The sequence below is a fragment of the Rhinopithecus roxellana genome, chromosome 19, assembly GCF_007565055.1.
Source record: "Rhinopithecus roxellana isolate Shanxi Qingling chromosome 19, ASM756505v1, whole genome shotgun sequence".
Lineage (NCBI taxonomy): Eukaryota > Metazoa > Chordata > Mammalia > Primates > Cercopithecidae > Rhinopithecus > Rhinopithecus roxellana.
In genome coordinates this window covers 22,781,914-22,801,185 of record NC_044567.1, presented here as the reverse complement: position 1 = coordinate 22,801,185, position 19,272 = coordinate 22,781,914, and the positions used below count along the sequence as shown (strand labels likewise).

General features: G+C 41.5%; 1 protein-coding gene across 9 annotated transcripts in view; it reads right to left on the bottom strand.

Annotated features, from left to right (window-relative positions):
- The window catches only part of BCAS3 (BCAS3 microtubule associated cell migration factor), a 733,207-nt gene that overhangs the window by 693,059 nt on the left and 20,876 nt on the right, over window positions 1-19,272 (bottom strand). For 8 of the 9 annotated variants that reach the window (XM_030922807.1, XM_030922806.1, XM_030922804.1 and 5 more), the window contains exon 5: window positions 11,233-11,339. In XM_030922807.1, coding sequence (XP_030778667.1) covers window positions 11,233-11,339 — 107 coding nt within the window. Of the gene's footprint in view, window positions 1-11,232; window positions 11,340-11,556; window positions 11,561-19,272 lie in introns of those variants that run through there. The other variant, XM_030922809.1, reaches the window with a different exon arrangement.

Sequence of the window (19,272 nt, the reverse complement as noted above, 5' to 3'; positions counted from 1 at the left end):
TTTTTAATAGAGACGGGGTTTCACCATGTTGGCCAGGATGGTCTCGATCTCTTGACCTTGTGATCCACCCACCTCGGCCTCCCAAAGTGCTGGGATTACAGGCATGAGCCACCATGCCAAGCCCCCTTAAAAGCATTTTTAAAACCTCACAGCCTCACGGAAGATATCAACACATCCACAACAGAATGGCCAAAACTGAAAAGACTGACAATACCAAGTGCTGCTGAGAATGCAGAACAGACAGAAATTCCAAATACTTCTGGTGAGAGTACAAAGTTGGCAAAACCACTTTTGAAAACTATGTGGGAGTACCTACTAAAGGTAGACATGTACTTATCCTATGACACAATAATCTACTCCTAGATCAACACCCAAGACAAATGAGTGTCTATATACAGCAAAAATTACCATTTTTTGTTTATGTCTATGACAAAATTACCATATACAAGAATTTTCAGAGCAACTTTATTAATACTCAAAAACTGGAAACAACAAAAATGTCTATCAGTCATATAATGGATTTTTAAAAAAATTATTGTATTCACATGATAGATACTACACAGCAAAATTAATGTTACACACAATAGCATAAAAACAAATCTTACAGTCATAATGTTAAGAGACAAGCCAGAAATAAAAGTATACTTTTTAAATCTATGACCGTATTTTTTAGACATTCAAGCATAGAAAAAAACAAATCTGTGGTGATAGAAGTCAGAACAGCAGAATAACGGTTACTTGGAGATGGAAAGAGGGTAGTATGGCCAAGGAAGTGGCACGAGGGATTCTTTCGAGGTACTGGAAATGTTCTAGATCTTAATCCAGGATGATGGTTAGAATGTTATATATATATATATATATATATATATATAATGTATATATATTCAATCTATGCACATAAGATTTGTGCATTTTACTGTATGTATATTCAATAACATTTATCAGAAAAAAATTGCATTCCACAGACTTATAAATCAGCTTAGGTCCAAATAATATACTGTTTTAGAGTAGAAAATCATCAAAAAGATCTCAAATAAGAAAGAGTCAAACTTACAATGATAAATTTCAAACTCACAGTAATGTCTACTGCCTACGTCAAATCAACATGAGTCACGCCACTATTTGCACACAGGGAAAAATTAAGTTTCAGATGCAAGACTTCTCTGAAGTGATACTTTAAGAAACATACTACAGGAAAAGATATTTTAATCCACCAATATGAGTAAATTCCAGAAGTTTCTTCAGTATTACTCTTCATTTCTGCTTTTATTCATCCATAACAACCAATTCCCTCCCACTGCAGATGTCTAAGGATCCACCTATTACTTCTCTTTCCAGGAAGAAGATAATGCACCAAAGAAAATAAAGTCCTATTCTCAACAAAGGCAATTTTTTTCACTGGACTCCATCCATATTCAACCTCTCTCTGCTTGCCAGTGTACCCAAATCACTAACTTTATATTACTCCCAAATGAAACCCATAAAAACTGTTTCCTGGCTAACAATCTTAACATGGCAAGGTCTATTGGCACCTAACCTCTAATAAATAGTAGACTAATTGGTATTTACCTCAAGAATGCCCTTGCATGTTTGCTCTAAAGCTTTTAGTGTATAAAAACTACACAAAAGCTTTAGGGCAAAAATTTCCTTTCAAGGAGCAGATGCACTTTTCTTAGATCAATGTGGTAGCGACACCTAGTGTTAGGTCATTGAAGTACCGCATATACACAGCTCCAAGAAAACACTACAAATACTAACTTTTGAAACGAAAATACGGTCATCCCTCTGTATCCGCATGGGATCGGTTCCAGAATCCCTGTGGACACCAAAACCTCCAATGTTCAAGCCCCTTTTATAAAATGGCATGGTATGTGCACATAAACTATGAATATATAACCTATGCACATCCTCCTATAATACTTTAAATCATCTCTAAATTACTTATAATACCTAATACAATGTAAGTGCTATGTAAATAGCTATATTGTCATTTTTATTTGTGTTATTTTTTATTGTTGAATTATTTTTTACTTTTTTCCCAAATATTTTCTATCCATATTGACTGAATCCACGTATTCAGAATCCATGGATACCCAGGGCCAACTGTATACTGTTTCACACAATACAACTGCCATATTTTAGGTGCTGTAATAAATATACTCTCCATTTTTTTTTAGAAAAAATTAAGCATTTCAAAAGAAGATAAGATGCTGGGCGCAGTGGCTCATGCCTGTAATCACAGCACTGTGGGAGGCCAAGGCAGGAGGATTGCTTGAGCTCAAGAGTTCAAGATCAGCCTGGGCAACATGGCAAAACCCCACCTCTACAAAAAAAAAAAAAAAAAAAAACCACAAAAATTAGTTGGGCATGGTGGCGCATGCCTGTGGTCCCAGCTACTCGGGAGACTGAGGTGAGGGAATCGCTTGAGCCCAGGAGGTTGAAGCCATGATTGCACCACTGCACTCCAGCCTGGGTGACAGAGCAAGACTATGTCTCAAAAAGAAAAGAAAAGAAGAGAAAACTAAGTAGGCATTTAAACAGATAGCAAAAATTACAGGAAAATATCAGAAGACTTTTACCACTGAAACTTTAAGTGAGAACCCTTTATTACTTGTAAGACAAGATGCTATACAATTTTTGCTTTTCATGATTTTTAACATAGTCTAAGTCTAATAATCAAATTCTATTTCTGCTAAAATGATGCCATCTTTCATACTAAGCAGCACCAGTCCCCAGGTCAAGACTCTGGAAACATCTTTGACTTTCTTCTCTTCTAAATGTCTAACCACTTACCATGGTTTTTGGTAATCCTCTCACAGTAACAAACTTACTTCAGGCTCTGAACATCTAACATTTAGACAGTGTTGAAATTCACTCCTAACTAGCCTTATAACCTTTTCTTTTCTCCTGCTATTCATCCCACTGCAACCACAAAATCAATATTACAGACAGTTTTTGGAATGTATGTTTCCAAAAGCTTCTCAATGAGTCCAAATTATTATGGCTGAAAGAATAAGTCCAACTCCTCATTCTGCAATTCAAATCTCCTCCTTGAAAATTCTGTATCTTATTCTCATGACTACAAAGAATGTATAATGCTAAAATGAACGTTAATAATCACAGAAATGTTATTTGTGTGAAATAAAATAATACATGATTGCATGTCTAAACATACTTCTCAAAAACAACTCCTTCTCCAACTGGATGCCTTGATGATAGTGTTTTTCAAACCATTTGTCATAAAAGACCAATTTCCTTTTATTTTTCTAAAAGCTGGCACAAATGATACTTCTGTAAACTATATACATATGTTTGGAGAGTATGCACTGGCAAATACTACAGGTTTCTAAAAGCTTACTCTCATTTTCTGCACTTTACCTTTTTGCTGCCAATAACAAATGATTCACTATCACCAGTTCATGGACCAGCAACAGTCTACGGTTCGCACATTTAAAACCAAATTTACTACCTTTCCACCCAAATCTGCTCTTCACATACCTTTCTTATTTTTAAAAGTGATATTACCTCTATTCAAAATCCTCCAATGGCTTCTACAACTAAGTAGTGGTGGTGGTGGTGGTGGTGGTGTTTTTGAGACAGAGTCTTGCTCTGTAGCCCAGGCTGGAGTGAAATGGTGCAATCTCGGCTCACTGAAAGCTCCACCTCCTGGGTTCACGCCATTCTCGTGCCTCAGCCTCCCAAGTAGCTGGGACTACAGGTGCCCGCTACCACGCCGGGCTAATTTTTTTGTATTTTTTGTATTTTTAGTAGAGATGGCATTTCACCATGTTAGCCAGGATGGTCTCGATCTCCTGACCTTGTGATCTGCCCACCTCAGCCTCCCAAAGTGCTGGGGATTACAGGTTTAGCCACTACACCCGGCAACTAAAATTTTTACTGGGCAACAAAATTATACAAATAATTGCTAAAATATATACAAACGGCCAAGAAACATGAAAAAGTACTCCACATTATTAGTCATCAGGGAAATGCTAATGCTAAGTAAATCCTCAAGGTATAACCTACCAAAATAGCTAAAATTTAAAAGATCACAAAAATCAGCCAGGCATGGTGGCATGTGCCTGTAATCCCAGCTACTCTGGAGGCTGAGACATGAGAATCGATTGAACCCATGAGGTAGAGGCTGCAGTGAGCAGAGATCGCACCACTGCCCTCCAGCCTGGGCAATAGAGCGAGGCTCTGTCTAAAAAAACAAAAAAAACTAACCAAATATTGAACTCTAGTTAATTATATGCATGCAAAAGTAGTTAGGGGAAAGCATATTGATGTTTGCATTCCTCTGAAATGCACCGAATAAGATGGACATGAGAAAGTATAGTAGGCAGCTCTATGAACCCGTTTTGGTTCTGAGGGTTGCCTGAAAAAAAAAAAACTGGAAAAAGAAAGTATAGGAAAATTTTAAGGGTATACTCTAGTTGAGGGGTCTCCAATCCCTGGGCCAGGCACTGGTTAGGAACCAGGCCTCACAGCAGGAGGTGAGAAGCAAGCAAGCAAAAGCAAAGCTTCATCTGTATTTACAGCTGCTCTCCATCACGCACAGTACTGCCTAAGCTCTGCCTCTCGTCAGGTCAGCAGCATTAGATTCTCATAGGCATGCGAACCCTATTGTGAACTGCGCATGCCAGGGATCTAAACTGCATGCTCCTTATGAGAATCCAATGCCTGATGACCTGTCACTGTCTCCCATCACCCCCAGATGGGACCATCTAGTTGTGGGAAAACAAGCTCAGAGCTCCCACTGGTTCTACATTATGGTGAGTTGTATAACTATTTCATTATATATTACAATGTAATAATAATAGAAATAAACTGAACAATACATTTACTGTGCTTGAATCATACTGAAACTATTCCCACCCCGTGGGAAAACTATCTTCCACAAAACCGGTCCCTGGTGCCAAAAACGCTGGGGACTGCTGCTCTAGATAGTGGGTATAAGTATTTTCACTGTAAAATTCCAACTTTGCTCTATATTTGAAATTTCAGATGTCCTTACAAGGGCTAAAACAAAGCCCTAGCCAACTGCCACCTCTTGGACATAATCTCTTACTCTTTGCTTTGCTCCCCTAACTCCAGCTAAACTGCCTCCTTACTGTTCTTAAATATAAGAAACATATTCTGCACCACAGAGTGTTTATACTGGCTTGGAGTGTTCCTCCCTCAAATACCCATATGGATAACTTCACACCACTCCACTATGTCACTGGATCTTTGAGAGGCTTTCCCAGACCATCCTATATAGAACAGCAACCCACGACAACACCAACCCCCCTACCATACATAACATCTATCACCATCTAACATGGTACACATTTACTAAATCTATCTTCCCCACCTACCAGAATGAAAATTCCACAAGGAGAATGACTTTGTTTTGTTCAGTGTTGTCTCAGCACCTTCAACACAGTCTGGCATGTAATAGACAATTAATAAATCTTTGCTGAGTGAATGAATTAATAAATGTATGGGATAAGTACAAATGACATGGCTGTAAAAGAATGTAATTTGGAAAATCTATCAGAAGCCTTACTTTTATTGATCTCTCCAAATTATATGACCATAAAGATATTTATCTCAATATTCTTCTTTCTTCTTTTTTTTTTGAGAGGGTCTTGCTCTGTCACCCAGGCTGGCGTGCAGTGGCGCAATCACAGCTCACTGCAGCCTCGACCTCCTAGGTTCAAGTGATCCTCCTGTTTTCAGCCTGAATTTTTGTGGTTTTTGGTTAGATGGGATCTCACCATGTTGCCCAAGCTGCTCCTAAACTGCTGGCCTCAAGCAATACACCACCCTCAGCCTCCCAAAGTGTTGGGATTATAGGCATGAGCCACCATGCCCGGCCTCAATACTCTTTAAAGAGAAACAATTTGAGAAATCTAAATCAATCTCTAACTATACAGAAAAGAACGCTTTCATCTCAGAACCTCTGTTTACTGTTTATTGTTCCAGTCTTACCCTAAGTATTTTTTAGCTTATATGCCACTTCCTTGTCATAGTATGTCATCCTTTTTCTCATATTACAACTTAAGTTGTATATGCATTTATTTTTATTTAAATATCTCTCTCCTACTAGCTCCATGACAGCAAAGACCACATCTGTTGTGCTCACCACTGTATATCCCAGACATGTCCTGAATAAATGAACACCATTTAAATCTTCATAGTTCGTGGCCGCGCACGTTGGCTCATGCCTGTAATCCCAGCACTTTGGGAGGCTGAGCCAGGCAGTTCACGAGGTCAGGAGCTCAAGACCAGCCTCACCAACACAGTGAAACCCTGTCTCTACTAAAAATACAAAAATGAGCACGATGTGATGGCGCGTGCCCATAATCCCAGCTACTCAGCAAGGTGAGGCAGGAGAATCGCTTGAACCCGGGAGGCAGAGCCTGCAGTGAGCCGAGATCATGCTACTGCACTCCAGCCTGGGTGACAGAACAAGACTCCGTATCAAAAATAAAAAATAAAACAAAACAGAACTTTGTAGTTCATGGCACCAATCTATCTAAAACTGGGAGAAGAAAACTTCAAAAAGTATGATATTTTGAGGTCAAGTGTGGTGGCTCACGCCTGTAATCCCAGCACTTTGGGAGGCCGAGGCAGGTGGATCACGTGAGGTCAGGAGTTTGAGACCAGCCTTGCCAATGTGGTGAAACCCCATCTCTACTAAAAATACAAAAATTACCTGGGTGTGGTGATGCATGCCTGTAATCTCAGCTACTCAGGAGGCTGAGGCAGGAGAACTGCTTGAACCCCGGAGGTGGAGGTTGCAGTGAGCCAAGATCGCGTCACCACACTCCAGTCTGGGCGACAGAGCAAGAGTCTCCAAAACAAAAAAAAAAAGAAAGGCAGCGTATAGAACTTCATTTTTTTCATATTTGAATCTCACCCCACTATTTGGTTTTTAAAATATATACGAAGATAATTTTGATTTTTTTAATTAAGAATTTTGAGCAAGAAAGCTTATACTTACCTCACCAAAAAAGAGTCAATAACATTGTTAGGGATGGTTGGAAAAAAGGGTTGTTTATCTGGAACGCCAACATAACAATCATTCTATGTCAAATCTGGTGTGTTTAAAGAAGGGATCTGACAGCTCAGGAAAGCTAGGAAAGCTGGTGTCATATACAAAGCAGTAGAGATTGGGGAGTAAACTACTGCACAGTTCTGCTTTTGAGCTGACTCTAATTAACGATATTCCTAGACATCATCTAAGTTCCATTCACATCTATGCACTTCAATAGACAATTTTTTTAAATGTTTAAGATATGCTTATTTTCTTAACCTGAGACTTCCAGGTGGGACAGTTTTGTCTTTCTTTTTGAGACACAGTCTCACTCTGTTTCCCAGGCAAGAGTGCAGTGGCGCAATCTCGGCTCACTGCAACTTCCGCCTCCTGGGCTCAAGCAATTTTCCTGCCTCAGCCTCCCAAGTAGCTGGGATTACAGGTGCCCACCACCATCCCTGGCTAATTTTTGTACTTTTAGTAAAGATGGAGTTTCACCATGTTGGCCAGGATGGTCTCAAACTCTTGACCTCAAGTAACCTGCTTGCCTTGGCCTCCAAAGTGCTGGAATTACAGACATGAGCCACTGTGGGACAGTTATATTATACTCAACAAGAGGGAGTCCTGAGTATATACTACAAGCAAAAACTAAGCTAAGGTTTGGACAGGGGTTGATTTTCTGCCCACCTACACTTACTCAAAAGCAAAGACATAGCTAGGCATGATGGCTCACATCTGTAATCCCAGTGGTTTGGGAAGCCACAGCAGGAGGATGGGCCTGAGGCCAGGAGTTCAAGACCAATCTGGGCAACATAGTGAGATATCATCTGTATTTTTAAAAAGCAGGCCAGGCACGGTTGCTCACACCTGTAATCCCAGCACTCTGGGAGGCCAAGGCCGGTTGATCACTTGAGGTCAGGAGTTCAAAACCAACCTGGCCAACGTGGTGAAACCCCGTCTCTACTAAAAAAAAACCACACAAAAATTAGCCTGGCATGGTGGCTCACACCTGTAGTCCCAGCTACTCAGGGGGCTGAGACATGAAAATCACTTGAACCCGGGAGGCAGAGGTTGCAGTGAGCTGAGATCGCCCCCACTGCACTCCAAAAAAAAGAAAAGTAAATGCAAATGCAAATTGTCCCTCAGCATCTGTGGGGGATTGGTTCCACAAACCACCCATGGATACCAAAGTCCATGATGCTCAAGTACTTTACATAAAATGGCACAGTATTTGCATACAACCTTTACATATCCTCTCATATACTTTAAATCATCTCTTACTTACTTATAATACCTAGTACAATGTAAATGCTATGTAAATAATTGTCATACTGCATTGTTTAGGAAATAATGACAAGAAAGAAAACTCTATGTGTGTTCAGTACAGACACAACCACCCTCTTTTTTAATTCCAAATATTTTCAATCCACAGTTGGTCGAATCTGCAGATGTGCAAAACACATACATAGAGGGCCAACTGTATGAATTACAGACTATAAAGATCCATGAGAGTCATTTTTTTCAGGTTGGCAAACAGGCTGCCCACTGTCTAGCATATGCTCGTTGAATGAATAATGGTTATAAGTTTCAGAAGGGTTCCAACACAGTAATGGCTAACGGAGTAAAACATAAAAGATAATTATGAGTATTTGAAGGTACATCCTAATCTTTTACAAATGAAAACACTGGGGCTCAAAAAACGATATTCCAAATTCCGGCATTTTGGCATGCGGAGCATTTTGAGCTAAAGGAAATTAAAAGGCCTCAGAAGCCCTCAGAACCAAGGACTTCTGATGTTCTCCTGCTTCTCCCTCACAAGCACAAGGTGGAACTCTCTAAAGTTCCCTTTCCTGAAGCTCTTCTAGAAGAAACACAATTACCTCCCTCTCCCCTCTCTGAAATTTCTTCAACCAGAGAAGATTAATCTCAAATTGCAGGAAGGAAAACCGAGAAACGACATCACACCTAGACAGACTTTGTCACAGGCTATCATCTCTGCTCAGGTCCCATTTCCAAGAGAATCACTTAGAAACGATTTTCTGCTCTTTGGGCCCCTTCAACTTTCTTGAGAATGACTTACTAACTCTCAAAATTGACTACATTCCTCCTTTTCCTTCTCCCCTATGAAGAGAGCACTATGTAAGCTTCAGCCATCTGGCCCTTCTTTGAGTCTCATTTTATGTGGCTCTCGTGCATGTGTATGCTTTTTCCTCCTGTTAAGCTATTGTCAATTTATTTCAGAGGGAGAAAGGAAAATTCCCTTCACCTCTACAAAAACTGAACCTAAACTACAAAACTACTCGCATGTCATATCTTTAGCAATCACATTTGAAAAGTGATGAAGTATAGCTCTTAGATCATGGGCTTTGAATTTGAATTCAGACATAACTAGGTTAAAATTCTACTTCCACCTCTTAAAAGCAGTGTGACCTTACCACCTGTAAAACAAGGTAACTTCTACATTAGATGAGATAATATGTATATAAACCTCTTTGACCATAATGAGAGCTCAATCAATGAAACATAAGAAGCTTATTTTCCCAGATTCTTTTTTTTTTTTTTCCTGAGACAAGGTTTCACTCTGTCACCCAGGCTGGGCGCGGTGGCTCACACCTGTAATCCCAGCACTTTGGGAGGCCGAGACGGGCGGATCACGAGGTCAGGAGATCGAGACCATCCTGGCTAACACAGTGACCCCATCTCTACTAAAAATACAAAAAATTAGCCGGGCATGGTGGCAGGCACGTGTAGTCCCAGCTACTCGGGAGGGTGAGGCAGGAGAATGGCATGAACCCAGGAGGCGGAGCTTGCAGTGAGCCGAGATCACACCACTGCACTCCAGCCTGGGCCACAGAGCAAGATTCTGTCTCAAAAAAAAAAAAAAAAAATTCAAGCCTCTCAAAATATAATCTAGGCATAAGGAGGAATAAAGACTAAAGACCTTAAGCACTCAAAGATAAACAGAAATTAACGTTAAACTATTAAAAGTAATGCCTCTAATTATAACCAAAACAAGCGAGCAGTTAAAGCAACCTGAGTACCACCAAAGGAATGTGTTCAATCCAGTCAACACCCCAATCACACAGGCTCAACCCTCTTGTTAAACGTATAGCTTCCTCTTTGTCTTCAATTCTGTCAACAAACAGCATAATGAAGCAAAATGTAGTCTCTATTAATAAGAAAAATTTACATTTACAAAACCCTTTTGTTTTATCAAAACCTAGAAATATTCCTCTCAGTAAGAAAAAAAAAACTACCAAATTTTCAGTACTTTCTGCATGCCTTTGGAACAATACCAAAATTACAAAGAACATTGCAAGACCTTGAAACATGTCAACTACACTTCCCAAAAGGCAAAAGAAAAAGAACACTTGTAATTTCGTGACATACCAGCATGATTCTTCTACCTCTGCAAAGTAAAGCCAAGTTAAAAAAAAAATCCCACATCTTAGATACTTAATAATATGATAATTATAAAAACAGAATTGGCCAGACACAGTGGCTCATGCCTGTAACGCCCACACTTTAGGAGGCCAAGTAGGAGGATTACTTGAGCCCAGGAGTTCAAAACCAGCCTGGGCAACACAGTAGGCCCCTGTGTCCATTTAAAAGTATTAAAAATTAGCTGGGTGTGGTAGCACGTGCCTGTAGTCCCAACTACTCCAGAGACTGAGGCAGGAGGATCACTAGAGGACAGAGTGAGTTACAATCATGCCACTGCCCTCGAGCCTGGGTGACAGAGACTCTGTCTCAAAAAAAACAGAACAGAATGGAAGACCAAACTTCATCAGAAGTGACTTATCAAAAAATAAACATTTTTTTAACTTAAAAAACGTTGGCCAGGCGTGGTGGCTCATGCCTGTAATCCCAGCACTTTGGGAGGCAGGGGCAAGCGGATGACGAGGTCAGGAGATCGAGACCATCCTGGCTAACAAGGTGAAACCCCATCTCTACTAAAAATACAAAAAATTATCCAGGCATGGTGGTGGGTGCCTATAATCCCAGCTACACTGGAGGCTGAGGCAGGAGAATGGCGTGAACCCGGGAGGCAGAGCTTGCAGTAAGCCGAGATCACGCCACGGCACTCCAGCCTGGGCAACAGAATGAGACTCTGTCTCCAAAAAAAAAAAAAAGTATCTACAGATTTCACATAAGCTAACATGCTGGGAAGTATAATGTTTTAGGTATTCAACCACATGTGTACTTACAGGGACACTCCAGACCTGCATTCCATCACTGTAGCCAATCATAATCAGCAAAGGTGGTTCATTCCCAGTGCTATGTATTTCATGAAATTCCAGATTTCTTGATGTATCTGCAATACAATTAAGTAACACAGAAGCTAACTTAAAAGACATAATGTCAGTCAAGAAAACAACAGTATTTCTTTAATGCCTGATTCAATCTTTACACTTCTCCAGTGACTATCCTCTCTTCTCTTAATAGACAGAATTCTCAAAGTTGTCCATCCTGGCTATTTCCTTATATATCTGTCATTCATTGGCCCATTTCAACATAGCTTCTAGCCACACCATTTAAATAATATCAAACATTTAAGGGGAAAAAAAAAAAAGACAGGGCTGGGCATGGTGGCTTACACCTATAATCCCAGTATTTTGAGAGGCCAAAGTAGAAGGATCACCTGAGACCAGGAGTTCAAGATCAGCCTAGGCAACACAGCAAGATCCTGTCTCTATTTAAAAAAAAAAAAAAGTAGTCCAGGCCTGGTGGCTCACGCCTGTAATCCCAGCACTTTGGGAGGCTGAGGTGGGCGGATCATGAGATCAGGAGGTCGAGACCAGCCTGGCCAACATGGTGAAACCCCGTCTCCACTAAAAAATACAAAATTTAGCCGGGTGTAGTGCCGCGCCTGTAATCCCAGCTACTGGGGAGGCTGAGGCACAAGAATCACTTGAACCCAGGAGGCGGTGGTTGCAGTGAGCCGAGATCACACCACTGCACTCCAGCCTGGGCAATAGAGCAAGACTCCATCTCAAAAATAATGATAATATTATTATTATTAGCTGGGCTTGGTGGCACACACTTATAGTCCTAGATACTCTGGAGACTGAAGTGGAAGGAGCCTTTAAACAAAATAATTCAAGACTGCGGTGAGCTATGATGGCACCACTCTACTACAGCTTGGGTGACAGAGCAAGGCCCTGGCTCTAAAAATAATAATAACATCAATTCTACACAAACTTTTTTTTTTTTGAGACAGAGTCTCACTCTTTCATGCAAGCTGGAGTAAAGTGGAGCCATCATAGCTCACTGCAGCCTTGACTTTCTATGCTCAGGTGATCCTCCCACCTCAGCCCCCCAAGCAGCTGGGACTACAGGCATATGCCATAATGCCCAGCTAATTTTTTGTATTTTTTGTGGAGACAGGGTTTCGTCATGTTGCCCAGGCTGGTCTCAAACTCCTGAGTTCAAGCAGTCCACCTGCCTCAGCTTTCCGAAGTGCTAGGATTACAGGTATGAGCTATCACGTCCGGCCTTACACGCTTTTCTAAAAAACAGAAGAGAAGGCAATAAGTACCAACTCATTCTGAGGCAATCAAAACTAGACTAAGAAATTACAAGAAGGCCGGGCGCGGTGGCTCAAGCCTGTAATCCCAGCACTTTGGGAGGCCGAGACGGGCGGATCACGAGGTCAGGAGATCAAGACCATCCTGGCTAACATGGTGAAACCCCGTCTCTACTAAAAATACAAAAAAAGCTAGCCGGGCGACCTGGCGGGCGCCTGTAGTCCCAGCTACTCGGGAGGCTGAGGCAGGAGAATGGCGTGAACCCAGGAGGCGGAGCTTGCAGTGAGCTGAGATCCGGCCACTGCACTCCAGCCTGGGCGACAGAGCGAGACTCCGTCTCAAAAAAAAAAAAAAAAAAAAAAAAAAAAAAAAAAAAAGAAATTACAAGAAAACTATACATTAATCCTCCTCAGGAATGTACATATAAAAATGCTTTACAAAGAAAACAAAAATACAAAGACTAGCAAATTGGATTCCACAATATACAAAGGATAATCAACCACTAAAATATAGGGTTTATCCCACAAATGTAAGATGGGTTAACATTGGAAAAATCGATTATAACTTGCCAACAGTAACAGAATAAAGGCGAAAAATCATATGATCATTTCAACATATGTTAAAAAAGCATTTGCTAAAATGCAATAGCTATTTTATTTTTAAAACTCAGCAAATCAAGAATAAAGGATGTCTATGAAAATACTGTAGCTAATTATGGTAAAAGACTGAATGCTTCCTCCCTATGAGGCAGAACAAGGCAAAAATGCCCAAACTTAAAACTTATATTCAACACTGTACTAGAGGCCCTAGACAGTGCAATTAGGAAAGAAAAATAAACGAGATAAAGATTGAAAGGAGAAGAAGTACAGTTGACCCTTGAACAATGTGGAGGGTAGGGGTGCTGAGTCCCCCGTCCCCCAATGAAGTCAAAATCCACGTATAGACTGAGTAATCCCAGCACTTTGGGAGGTCAAGGTGGGCATACCACTTGAGCCCAGGAGTTTGAGACCAGCCTGGGCAACATGGCAAAACCCTATCTCTACAAAAAATACAAAAATTGGCTGGGCGCAATGGCTCATGCCTGTAATCTCAGTACTTTGGGAGGCCGAGGCAGGCGGATCACCTGAGGTCGGGCATTCGAGACCAGCCTAACCAACATGGAGAAATCCTGTCTCTACTGAAAATACAAAATTAGCCAGGTGTGATGGTGCATGCCTGTAATCCCAGCTACTTAGGAGGCTGCAGTAGGAGAATTGCTTGAACCCGGGAGGCAGAGGTTGCGGTGAGCCGAGATCAAGCCATTGTACTCAAGCAACAAGAGCAAAATTCTGTCTCAAAAAATAATAATAATAATACAAAAATTAGCTGGGCTTGGTGAAAAGCACCTGTAGTCCCAGTTGCGGGGGAGACTGAAATGGGAATATCGCTTGAGCCCAGGAGGTCAAGGATGCTGTAAGTTGTGATCACACCACTGCACTCCACTCCAGCCTGGGTGACAAAGTGAGACCCTATCTCCACCAAAAAAAAAAAAAAAAAAAAAGTATAGTATGAGTTTTGGGGGTTGTTTTGTTTTGTTTTTGACAGAGTCTCGCTCTGTTGTCCAGGCTGGAGTATAGTGGCACAATCTCAGCTCACTGCAGTCTCCACCACACCTGGTTAATTTTTGTATATTTAGTAGAGATGGGTTTTGTTTGTTTTTTTGTTTGTTTGTTTGTTTTTGAGACAGAGTCTCGCTCTGTCTCCCGGGCTGGAGTGGCCGGATCTCAGCTCACTGCAAGCTCCGCCTCCCGGGTTCACGCCATTCTCCTGCCTCAGCCTCCGGAGTAGCTGGGACTACAGGCGCCCGCCACCTCGCCCGGCTAGTTTTTTGTATTTTTTTTAGTAGAGACAGGGTTTCACCGTGTTAGCCAGGATGGTCTCGATCTCCTGACCTCGTGATCCGCCCGTCTCGGCCTCCCAAAGTGCTGGGATTACAGGCTTGAGCCACCGCGCCCGGCAGAGATGGGGTTTTGCCATGTTGCCCAGGCTGGTCTTGTGTGCCTGCCCTCAAGAGATCCGTCTGCCTCGGCCTCCCAAACTGCTGGGAGGGAATACATGTATGAACCACCATTTATAACTTTTGACTCACCCAAAAACTTAACTGCTAATAGCTTACTGCTAGCCAGAAGGCTTACTGTTAAAATAAACAGTCAGTTAACACATATTTTGTATGTTATATGTTTTATATACTATATTCTTAGAATATACAGAAGAGAAAATGTATGTACCATCCATTAATGGAAGTGGATCATCAAAAAAGTCTTCATCCTGCTGGGTGCGGTAGCTCAGGCCTGTAATCCTAGCACTTTGGGAGGCTGAGGAGGGTGGATCACCTGAGTTCAGGAGTTCTAGACCAGCCTGGCCAACATGGTGAAACCCCACCTCTACTAAAAATGCAAAAAATTAGCCAGGAGTGGTGGTGGGGACCTGTAATCCCAGCTACTCAGGAGGCTGAGGCAGAAGAATTGCTTAAACCTGGGAGGTGGAGGTTGCAGTGAGCCAAGATCACACCACCGCACTCCAGCCTGGGCAATGACAGCGAAACTCCATCTCCAAAACAAAAACATTTTCATCCTTGTCTTCACAGTGAGTAGGCTAAGGAAGAGGAAGAACAGGAGGGGTTGGTCATCTCCCTCAGGGGTAACAGAGACAGAGGAGGTGGAGAAGGTGGAAGGGAAGGCAACAGATGCAGGCATGCTCAGTATAACTTTATGGAAATATACTATACTTTCTCTCTGACATTTTTGCAAATTTCCCTAAAAATGTTTCTATACAGTACCAATCCTTCTTCCACCATTTGCTTTCATTTCAGTGCCAGTATTATAGAAAGATCAATGTCTAAAAGAAGTCAAAAGCAGTCTTAAACAATTAGAAGCTTTCTGGCAGACTGTTTAACATCAATCTTCTGGCACTGTTTCTTCTACATCTTCTTCCTCATCATCTGGCACTGGTTTGGAAGCACTGAGCTCCATTAATCTGTCTTCTCTTAACTTCTCTGGTGTGGTATCTATTAATTCTTGAATTTCTCCAAAATCGGTATCTTGAAATGCTTCAGTTCTCATCTTTTTTGCCGTATCTACAACTTCTTTCGTGATTTTTTTTTTTTTTTTTTTTTTTTTTTTTTTGAGACAAGTCTCACTCTGTTGCCCAAGCTGGAATGCAGTGGCATGATCTCGGCTCACTGAAACTCTGCCTCCCAGGCTCAAGCGATTCTCATGCCTCAGCCTCCCAAGTCGCTGGGATTACAGGCATCACCACTCCTGGATAATTTTTGTATTTTTAGTAGAGACAGGGTTTCACCATGTTGGCCAGGCTGGTCTCGAACTCCTGACCTAAGGTGATCTGCCAGCCTGGGTGTCCCAAAGTGCTGGGATTACAGGGATGAGCCACCATGCCCAGCCCTCTTTCATGACTTTGTTGATGGTACCTATCGTAAATCCTGTAAGTCATGCAAAACATCTGGACAGTTTTCCCAGCAGGAATTTATTGTTTCAAGCTTGCTAACTTTCACGGTTATTTCTGTCACACTGACGGCACCTTCAAGGGTGTGATCCTTCCAGACTTTCCTGATGTTCTATCAGGGTTCTCTTTCACAGAGCTGACAATCCTTTCCATAGAGTACCATGTGTGGTGAGCCTTAAAAGGTCTGTGTGAGCCTTTGATCTAGAGGCCTATGTCAAGATAGAGACACTGTGTCTGGGGGCAAGTAGACCACTTCCATACCTTTGGCGTTTAATTCATGAGATTTCACGTGGCCACGGGCACTGTGCAATATCAATAAAACTTTTTTTTTTTTGAGACTGAGTCTCCCTCTGTCTCCCAGGCTGGAGTGCAGTGGCTCAATCTCAGCTAACTGTAATCTCTTCCTCCTGGGTTCAAGCGATTGTCCTGCCTCAGCCTCCTGAGTAGCCAGGATTATAGGCATGCACCACCATGCCCAGCTAATTTTTGTACTAGTAGAGATGGGGCATCACCACGTCGGCCAGGCTGGTCTCAAACTCCTGACCTCAAGTGATCCACCCGTCTCGGCCCCCCAAAGTGCTGGGATTACAGGCGTGAAGCACTGCACCCAGCCTCAAAAAAAACTTTAAAAGGCAGTCTCTTACTGGTCAGGTACTTCCTGACTTTGGGAACAAGCATCAATGGAGCTAATCCAGAAAAAGGGTTCCCACTGTCTAGTCTTCTTGTGATACAAGGAAAAGACTAGCAGCTGCTGTTTATCTTTTCCCTCCAAGGTTGGGGGTTAGCAGCATTATAGATAAGGACAGTCCTGATTATAAACTTGACTGCATTTGCACAAAACAACAGAGTTAGTCTATCCCTTCCTGGCCTTAATTCCGGGTGCACACTTCTCTTCCTTACTAATAAATGTCTTCTGTGGCATTTTTTTCCCAGAATAGGGCACTGCTGTCAGCATTAAAAACTCGTTCAGGCAGATAACCTTTCTCCTCAATGATTTTCTTAATGGCATCTGGGAACTCCCCTGCTGCCTACTGGTTGGCAGAAGCTGCTTCTTTTTATCTTGACATTTTTTAAACCAAACTTCTTTCTACAATTATCAAATCACCCTTTTCTGGCATTAAATTCTCCGGTTTTAGATTTTTCACCACCTTCCTTTTGCTTTAAGTTGTCATATTAATGACTTTGCTTTTTCTCAAATCATATTAGAGTCTATACGTAAGTCTTTCTTACAGCATCCTGCACCCCTGTAAAAGTTGCATTTATCTTAAATTTTTTTTTTTTTTTTTTTTTTTTTTTTTTTTTTTTTTTTTTGAGACACTTGGGGAGCTTTTTTCACTCCCATTGCCCAGGCTGAAGTGTAATGTGCTATCTCAGCTCACTGCAACCTCTGCCTCCCAAGCTCAAGCAGTCTCCTGCCTGGGACTATAAGCACACGCCACCACATTCAGCTAATTTTTATAGAGACAGGGTTTTGCCACGTTGCCCAGGCTGGTCTCTACAAAAATATACAAAAGTTAGCCAGGCGCTGTGGCACACACCTAGAGTCCCAGTTACTTGGGAGGCTGAGTTGGGAGGACTGTTTGAGCCCCAGAGGTGGAGGTTGCAGTGAGCTGAGAGTGTACTACTGCACTCCGGCCTGGGTGACAGAGGAAGACCCTGTCTCGAAGAAAAAAAAAAAAAATTCCTTTTCTTTTTTTACAATAGTCCTTAGGCCAGATTCCTTTATCTTGAAATGGTGGGCAATCACAGCTGCAGACTTCAATCTGCAGTACATATCAATCAATTCAACTTTTTACCATGATGTCATGACTTCTCTGTTTCTTGGGAGAATCTCCAGCATCACTAGTGGGCACTTCATATGGGACCCATCGTGCTATTCAAGGTTTATAGTGTTACAATTAACATGATACAAAATAGGTGAGAATCCAAAGAGATCACTTTCCACTGTGACACAGCAATTTACTAGAAACATAAACTGCTCACCAGAGATGATTTTAAGTGGATACTTGCAATTCTTGAGCTCCCTGTGACAGCAGCAGGAGGTCACTACAAAATTATTACAGTAGTACAGTATGTACTACAGTTAATTTTATGCAGTTAAAATTCAATACTGCATCTATACATTTGTTTACATGATTATAGATGGCACCACGTACTGTCTGTTAAGTGTGCGTGTACATTTCGATACATCTTAACTTTTTATAATAGATTTCTGTGTGTATATCTATACATACATATATACATAGAGAGAAAGAGAGACAGAGATACATCCCTTTTTTTTTTTTTTTTTTTTTGGGACAGAGTCTCACTCTGTCACCCAGGCTGGAGTGCACTGGCGCAATCTTGGCTCACTGCAACCTCCACCTCCTGGGCTCTAGCACATCTCCTGCCTCAGCCTCCCAAGAAGCTGGGATTACAGGCGTGTGCCACCACGCCCAGCTTATGGTTTTTTGTGGGTTTTTTTGTTTTGGGGGTTTTTTTTTTTGTATTTTTAGTAGAGATGGAGTGTCACTATGTTGGCCAGGCTGAACTCCCGACTTCAAATAATCCACCCGCCTTGGCCTCCCAAAGTGCTGGGATTACAGACGTGAGCCCCCGTGCCCAGCCTAGATTTATGTATATTTTATAGTAAATGATAAAATAGGTTAGTATCTATACATCTTATGCATTCATATCTTTTTCTTAATTTTTTGATGTTTCTAGGCTATGTGGTTCATCTGCAAGTTTTTGTCAAGGTGTCACACAAATCTCCAAAAAAATTTCCAACATATTTATTCCAAAAAGTCTGGGTATAACTAAAGTGGACCTGCACAGTTCAAATCCATGTTATTAAAGGGTCAACTATATTCTATTTTTTAGGTGTTGCTTACATAAGCATTGGATTTGTAAAAACTCATTCACTAATGTATACTTTTGCGTTATCTGCCATATTTTGTACAATAAATGTTTTTTAAAATCATAAAGCAATAAACAGTCCTCTTCCTCAACTTGATTTCATCACTCTTCTCTCTGACTTTTTTTTTTTTCGGAGACAGACTCTGACTCCATCAACCAGGCTGGAGTGCAGTTGTACGATCGCAGCTCACTGCAACCTCCATCTCTAGTGCCTCAGCCTCCTGAGTAGCTGCAATTACAGATTGCGTCACCATGCCTAGCTAATTTTCGTATTTTTAGTAGAGGCAGGGTCTTGCCATGTTAGCCAGACTGGTCTCAAACTCC